General features: G+C 45.8%; 1 protein-coding gene across 1 annotated transcript in view; it reads right to left on the reverse strand.

The window, feature by feature from the left end:
* Positions 1-7,365, reverse strand: part of LOC106556396 (uncharacterized) — a 13,145-nt gene extending 5,780 nt beyond the window's left edge. Inside the window, exons 1-4 of the mRNA XM_087711377.1 lie at positions 7,273-7,365; positions 5,229-5,800; positions 4,819-4,948; positions 374-456 (exon numbers count right to left, since the gene is read on the reverse strand). Coding sequence (XP_087567503.1) covers positions 374-456; positions 4,819-4,948; positions 5,229-5,645 — 630 coding nt within the window. The 5' untranslated portion in view covers positions 5,646-5,800; positions 7,273-7,365. The remainder of the gene's footprint in view (positions 1-373; positions 457-4,818; positions 4,949-5,228; positions 5,801-7,272) is intronic.
* Positions 7,366-8,340: the final 975 nt, after the last annotated feature.

Below are 8,340 nucleotides of genomic sequence, written 5' to 3' on the forward strand. Positions count from 1 at the left end.
AAAGAATTTTACACGTTTCCAAAACAGCCTAGAGCCGTGATGGCAAACCTATGGCACCCGTACCAGAGGTGGCACACAGTGCCGTCTGATGGCACTCGAGCCGTCACCCCAGTTCAACTCTGATGTGTATGCACAGGGCCCTATGTGCATTGCATTTTGGGGGTTCGAGTGCACGCACATGCATTTGTGCGCGGTTTGGGCACTCGGTTCAGGAGAGTGAGACAGACCAATTGTGACTGATCTCTAATTTAAATCCTAACTTCCCCATCCCACATTGCTCAGGAACAGCAGTGTCATTTGCTGAGACTTCAAATGACCCCAAAGCAGTCTCCAAATGCTCCCCAATATTAGCCCCAGATCTTTTCCTTCCTACCTGTGCTGGAAGTTCAGCTGCTCTTTTAGTTCCACCAGTACAAAGAGAAGAACCAATGAACAACGGTGACTCCATTTTGTTCCCTGGGAAGGGAATAGATGGGATAAAAACAGGAAAGGGATTAACTCCCATTTTTGAGCTTGAAGGCATGACTTAGTATTTATATATACTTTATTTGTCATTGTACATTTACACATACAACGAAATTCACATAACACCCAGAGACCAGTCGCAACACCCATAACAATCCCCAAAATACCCCCACCCACCCACCCCCAAAAAACTCTGCCCCTGAACCACCTAAACATCCACATAAGAGACCAAATAGTGCTGTCCAATAGCTCACTGATGGTGACCCTTTAGTTCATTGTTGAGTGCAATTATAGCTCTGGGATCAAAACTATTCAGAAGACATGTGGTCCTAGTTTGAATTGTTCTGTATCTTCTGCCAGAAGGCAACAGTCTAAAAAGATTGTGAGCAGGATGGGAATAGCAATAGCAATAGCAGTAGACTTATATACCGCTTCATAGGCCTTTCAGGCCTCTCTAAGCGGTTTACAGAGAGTCAGCATATTGCCCTCAACAATCTGGGTCCTCATTTTACCCACCTCGGAAGGATGGAAGGCTGAGTCAACCCTGAGCCGGTGAGATTTGAACCGCTGACCTGCTGATCTAGCAGTAGCCTGCAGTGCTGCATTTAACCACTGCGCCACCTTGGCTCTGAGAATGTTATGCAACTTCCTCAAACAGCGAGATGCAAAGATATCATCCAGGGCTGGTAGCTGGAGGCCAGCGATATTCTGGGTAGTTTTAATAACTCTCTGTAGAGCTTTTTTGTCTGCTGCAGAACTGCTCCCGTACCATGCAAGAATGCCGTATGTCAGGACACTCTCAATGGTGCTGCGATAGTAGGACAGAAGTAGATGCTGAGATAGATTTATCTTTCTTAGCATTCTCAGGAAGTACAGCCTCTTCTGTGCCTTCTTCACACGCATGTTAGCATTCATGGTCCATGAGAGGGTCCTCCGAGATATAAATGCCCAGAAGTTTAAAACTACCAACCCTCTCCACCTCCTTGCCATTTATGTACAATGGTAAATGTACAACTCTCTTCTTCCTGAAGTCAGTTATAAGTTCTTTAGTTTTTTTTGGTGTTAAGTATAAGATTATTTTCTTTACACCACAATGTCAGTTCTTGTACTTCCTTCCTATAAGCAGACTCATTGTTCTTATCAATGAGCCCCACCACTGTCGTGTCATCCGCAAATTTAATAATTGTGTTGGTGTTATACAATGGGGTACAGTCATGTGCGTACAAAGAATAGAAGAAGGGGCTTAGCACACAACCCTGGGGGGCTCCTGTGCTTAATATCAGAGTAGAAGAATGATGAGATCCCATTGTTACTGACTGGGGCCTATCTGTCAGAAAATCCTTTATCCACAAACAAATCCTCTGATTTATATCCAAATTGGACATTTTATGAAACAACCTGTTGGGTAGAATGGTGTTAAAGGCAGAGTTATAATCCACAAATAGCAACCTTACATATGTTCCCTGTTGTTCCAAATGGTTGTAATACAGTATGGACAAAAATACAGCATCATCAGTTGATCTATTTCTCCTATATGCGAATTGGTATGGATCCAAAGTAGATGGAAGACTAGCCTTAATATAGATCAACACCAGTCTCTCAAAACATTTCATGACAACAGATGTTAAAGCTATTGGTGTATAATCATTACGAGACACCACTACCATCTGCTTAGGGACTGGCACTATAATGGATGTCTTCAGGCAGGTAGGGATGGAGCACTGCAACAGGGATAGATTGAAAATATCCGTGAACACTTCAGCTAGCTCTGCAGCACAGTCCCTAACAACTCGTCCCGTGATTCCATCAGGCCCATCTGCCTTCCGGATGTTGACATTCTGGAAAGTGTGTCTCACATCAGAGATCTGCAGTAGAAGTGGTTGTCTGTCGATGGTAGGTGTTAGCAGTGTACTATCAGTGGTAGATGCTGGAATGATGGTGGTTCCTGTTTTCACCTCAAAACGGCTGAAAAATTGATTTAGCTGTTCCGCCAAAGAGACATTACTGGTACACAAACTATTTTTATTGCTCTGTCCCGTGATTTGTCGCAGACCTTGCCATAACCGACGAGAGTCTGAGTTCTCAAAAAGATGTTCAATCCTCCGACTGTACATAGCTTTAGTATCCCTGATGCCCTATTTTCTCTTGTCCCAGAGAGGAAACCTCTACCTCTCACTCCTATGCTTTGCCTCAGTGGTCTTTCAAAGGGTCCATATTGAGAGTCGAGAATCAAAGAAGCCCACAGCCCCAATACACACTGGAGAACAAACCACAATTGGACCTAACCCTAACCTTTTGGGAAGGAGAGAAGAAAGCATACCCTTCAGTGGTGGGATTCAAATTTTTTTTTACTACCGGTTCTGTGGACATGGCTTGGTGGGCATGGTGAGCGTGGCTTGGTGGGCATGGCAGGGGACGAATACTGCAAAATCTCCATTTCCTCCCCACTCCAGGGAAAAATCTCTATTTCCTCCCGATCAGCTGCGACTCAGGAGGCAGAGAATAGATGAGGGAGGGGCCAGCCAGAGGTGGTATTTATCGCTTCTCCAAACTACACAAAATTTCCGCTACCGGTTCTCCAGAAATCATACTGTTCTGGTATCCCAGAAAGACCAACCATTCTTGCAACCATCCCACTGAAATTCTGACACCCAGGAACATGCCTGCAAGGACAGATGGTGCCGGAGATGATCCAGAAAGTATGTGCAATAGAATTGACTCAAAATTTTCTATCAAGAAAGGCCAAAGACTGATTTGCTCCAATCCCCATTGATGAGAACAAAGAAATTTGGTCCTCAGGATGGAGGATCCAGAATGCAACTCAGAGCGATCCCCAGATAAGTTAGTCTTCTGCAGAGGGGGAATTATGAGAAGGGAGTCTATGAATTGAAGAGTGGGACAGTTTGGGAAACTTAGTTAGTTAGTTAAATTTGCATGTTTGATGCTATGCCTTTGTTTACCTTAGTCAATTAAATAGTCAAGTTTGCATGTTTGATGCCATGCCTTTGTTTACCTTTAGTTAAAAGTTAGTTGACAGTGGAATTTATAATTCCAGGCAGGGAGTGTGCTGCCCCAGCAGTATATAGATAGTGTAAGGATTAAGTGCTGTCTCTTTTAAGAAACTACCTCCTGGAAAATGTAGGCAGACACTGCCTTATGGGAAATGTAGTTCCGTGACATGTGATCATATCTGTGTTTCTGATTGGCCACTGGGGCATTCTGCCTGCATGCAGAGACAATAGCTGATCATTTTGAATATCAGCTTGGACTCGGGAAGCAACATGTGTGCCTCCTCTCTCAACATGGGAGCAAAATCACCATCTTTTTACACCATGTGATGAGACAGATTATGGAAAGTCAAATGTATCTTAACACTGAACTGTAACTTTTGATATTAAGAATGCCTGATAATAAACTTGATCTGAATAAGATTCCTAAGCGTCGAGTTAACTGCAAGCTTTCATTGCTTGAGGCAGAACAGTAAGCTAGAAGCTTGAAGAAGCAGAGTTAAGTCTTTTTTGGTGGGTCATCTTCTAATAAGTCCAACAACTAGACATGAGAAAACACAGAGAATTAAGAACAGCTAGAACCGGGATGGCGAACCTATGGCATGCGGAGCCATTTGTCAGGGCACACAAGGTGTTTTCCTGTCAGCTAGCCAGCGCGCATGTATGTCCTGCCAGCTGACTTCAGCCTTTTTTTTTTTGAGGCCATTTTTTGCCCACCCAGGCTCCAGAGCCTCCAGGGCGCAAAAAACTGGCCCTATGGGCAAACCGGAAGTTCGGGAATGGGCTTTGCTCCTAGGGCCGGTTTTAGCCCTCCGGAGGCTTCCCTCAAGGCTCTGGAGAGCAAAAAATGACCCTACGAAGCCTCCTAAAGGCTCCGGAGGACTAAGAATGGCCCTACGGACAAACCGGAAGTGATTTCCGGTTTGCTTGTAGGGTCGTTTTTAGCCTCCAGAGAGTGCAAACCAGAAGTCCATCCCCAAACTTCCAGTTTGCCAGTAGGGATGGTTTTTTGTGCTCCGGAGGCTTTAGGGAAGATCCTGAAGCCTCTGGAGGGCGACCGGGAGCAGGCGGGCAGGGGAGGCTGTTTTCGCCCTCCCCAGGCTCCTATAAAGCCTCTGGAGCCTGGGGAGGGTGAAAAAGGCATGCAAAAAATGGGGGGGGGGTCGCACTGGTCACACACACATGCACGCTGAGGGTCACGCATTGCATTATGGGTGTGGCATGCCCACGCATGACCCCCCTGTGCTGCCCCTCCCCGCTTTTGGCACAGGAGCCAAAAAAGGTTCACCATCACTGATCTAGAAGCTCTCTGGAAAACCTCCAAACATGTAGAACGTTGCCTTACCTATTGAGACATCTTGACATTGATATTTCTCCTTAGAGATCCCTCCGAAACACAACTTCCGAGTAGGGTTTGTGGGATCCACCTTTTCTTCAGAACAATTAGTCCCCACCTCCAGGACGGACCTTAGAACCTGAAATATTTGCGAAGAAGAATTAAGAGGGCAGGAGATAAAAGAGGATCTGGATTTTCATTTTGTGCCCATAGTATTGCATGTCCTCAGTGTCCATCATTAAGGATAAAAGAGGATAATGGAAGAATTGCTCCAAATGTTTCCTCTGGAAACATTTTCCTTAATTATCTTCTCTAAATATCTGGTAGTATTATTAATACCCCAAACTCCCTTAAAGAGACAATTTCGAATTCAAGCCAATTAAAATGCATCTCTATTTCCCAAGAGGAGCATCTCCCACCTGATACCCTTCCTGCTCCTCCTTCTCCTCTGCTTGGCTCAGCAGGAAACCTTCGGCCAGCGCCACCGCCTGGCAAGTGGTCTCCACTCGGCATTCCCGCACCCAGCATTGCATCTCCCTGGGCAGGACGGCCAGAAACTGCTCCAAGATCACCCGGTCCAACATCTGAGCCTTGGTGTGCTTCTCCGGCTGCAACCATCCCCAGCAAAGGTGGTGAAGGCGGCTGCAAAGCTCTCGTGGACCTTTGGTCTCCTGAAAGAGGCTGTTCCTGAAGTGCCAATGCTGGATCTCAGAACTGAGGGCTGCCTTCTCTGGGATCTTCTGCCTGGGTCCTGCCCAGACGTCCCCAAAATTCCTGGGCTGAGCGGCAACAGGGCCTTTCCCCACTCCTTTACAAGCTGGGTGGATTGCATCCATTTTGGCCTTTTCTCTGACAGGGATCCAGAAGGTCCCTGCAGATATCCTGAGCCTCCAGATGTCTTTTCAGTCCTGTGGTATGAAGGAGCTGTACCGGGAGGCCCAGAGAAGATTTTCAAGCCATTCAGTTCTCAGGAGGCCTCCAGCTTTTACATCTGAGGAGGAAAAGAAAGGAAAATTCAACTCTGAGCTACAAACAATTCTTCTGTAATGAAAACTTGAGGAATTGCCAACTGTTGTATTTTTATTGGTTATCTTACCAGAGAAATATAGTAAAGAAGATACATATTTGATCATACATATAACAACAGCGGCTAGAATTGTATTTGCACAGAACTGGAAAACAGACAAAATCCCGTCAGAAGGAGAGATAATAAAGAAAATATTGGACTGTGTGGAAATGATAAAGTTAATTCTGAGAATAAAAGACAAAGAAGAATCAGTGTACTTCAGGACAAGGGGGCGATTTTATGATTGGTTAGAAAAGGAATATGAATAAAGGATTACAGATCAAGAAACCCAGATGACACACTATTAAACTAAGGGGAGGGGAAGGGAAAAACAGAAAAGTATTAATATACAGTTAAAAGGTGACATATGTGGAATTATTATAATGGAAATAAAATGTGGAAGAGGGAATCTATTTTTATGTAAATATAGAACTGGGTTTGCTCGAATCCCACCCCGAAAATCCACCAGAGTGAAGAAGAAAATAAGTAAATACAACAACCGAAGGAGGGAGAAAGGAGAGGGGAAGAAAGAAGTGGAAAGGAGAGGAAGTAAGGGAGGGGTAGTAAGAGTAGGAGAGAGGGTGGGAAGGGGAAGAAGAAAGGAGGAGTGAGGGAGAGGGAGGGGAAGAGGAAAGGAGACAGGAGCGGCGGAAAGAAGGGAGAGAAGGGAGGACGGGAGGACAGAAGAAGTAGTAGGGTTGTTGTAAAATAAGATGGACGTACGTACAAGCTGGCAGAAAAGCGATCCTGATTATATTTTTGATTTTTTTTAAATGAATTGTGATCAATGTTAAAGGATAACACATAAATATCAACAGTACTTATGAGAATGTATATATGAGAAAGAAAAATAAAACTTTTTTTTTAAAGGAACGACCGACTATTCTCCTTCAGAAATGGTTGATGGTTTAATCAAAAGGAGGGCAAGGTGATATTTTGGAAGTGGGGAGGGCCAAAAATCAGATCTCTGCTCCTCTCTCCAGTCTCGACCCGCCCTCCTTGGAGACCAACCCTCATTCTTTTTTGGGGGGGGAGGGTCTTTCTTCCGCAGAAATGCAGCTGAGCTCCATGACAGCAAGAAAAACATTTGAGGGTTAATTCCCAGGCGCAGAATCGGAGCTCTCCAAGGTGCGGGAGTGCCAGGAACGAATTCCTGGATTCTTTTTTGGCTAGGAACGCTGCGAAGTAAACCTGGTTTATGCCCAATGTGAGGTTCTCGTGGGCTTCCCCCCCACCCTCCACTCTTCCTCACCCACCCACCCCACCCCACCCCAATGTCGGATCCCTTGCATGCAAAGCCAGGAGCAGGACTGGGTGTCCCCCACCCCCCACCCCCACCCTGCAAGCCTCCAGATCCTCAGTCCAGCAAACCCTCCGGCGTCCCTCCATCTCTCCACCGGCTTCTCCGAAGATGCTCCTCCCCGAGAGGCTCGGGGTCGCGGAATCCCCAAAGCGCAGTTTTTCAACCGGTCCACCCAAGCTAGGCAATCGTGGCGGAGCATGCGCGGTGGCGGCGAGAGCGAGGCAGACAGACGGTGGCGAGCGCTCCCTGGTGGCACTTGCGGGCAACGCCCGGGCTTCTGTCTGTGAGATCGTAAGGGGTCCCTTAAAGGCCATCCAGGCCAACCCGGGCTCAAGAGAACAGAACGGGATTATTATTTTTTTTATTCCCCAAGTGTGGTTGGATGCACACTTTGTCTCCGGTGCATAAGCTCTCAGGGTGCATACAAGCAACAAATGATAAATCGTGATCCTTGAATTAGAACAGAGCTGGAAGGGACTCGGCGGTCTTCTAGTCCTATATCATTCCAGACAAGTGACTATCCAGTCTCTTCTTAAATACAGTACCTCCAATGTTGGAGCACCCATGACTTCTGGTGGCAAGCTGTTCCCCAGGTTAATTGTCCTCCCAGTTAGGAAGTTTCTCCTTAATCCCAGGTTGCTTCTCTCTTTGATTAGTTTCCAACCACTGTTTCTTGTTATGCCCTCTGGTGCTTTGGAGAATAATTTGACCCCCTCCCTCTTCTTTGTGGCAGCCCCTAAAATACTGGAATATTGCTATCATGTCACCCCTAATTCTTCTTTTCTTTAGACTAGCCAGACACAAAACTTGCAACCATTCCTCATGTGGTTTAGTCTCCAGGCCTTTGATCCTCTTAGTTGCTGAACTTTTTCCAAAGTCTCAACATCTTTTTTGTAGTACGGTGACCAAAATTGGTTGCAGTATTCCAAGTGTGGCCTTACTTACTAATATTTTGAAGGAGTATATGAATCAATATTGGCGTCTGCTTATATGATTGTATGCTGTCAGAAATTAGTTGTTTTCTAGCCCAGCGAATTGCAAACCTTATGTTATCTCACTGCTGCGTCTCGCTTGCATTCTTGGCTTCAAGCTAGGCACATTCTTGAAAACATGGAAGAAATTGTTACACGGGAATAGCTGGCCCCATAGATATAGGAACCAA

The sequence above is a fragment of the Thamnophis sirtalis genome, unplaced genomic scaffold, assembly GCF_051295495.1.
Source record: "Thamnophis sirtalis isolate CommonGarterSnake01/CBP01778 unplaced genomic scaffold, rThaSir2_p1.2 scaffold_3, whole genome shotgun sequence".
Lineage (NCBI taxonomy): Eukaryota > Metazoa > Chordata > Lepidosauria > Squamata > Natricidae > Thamnophis > Thamnophis sirtalis.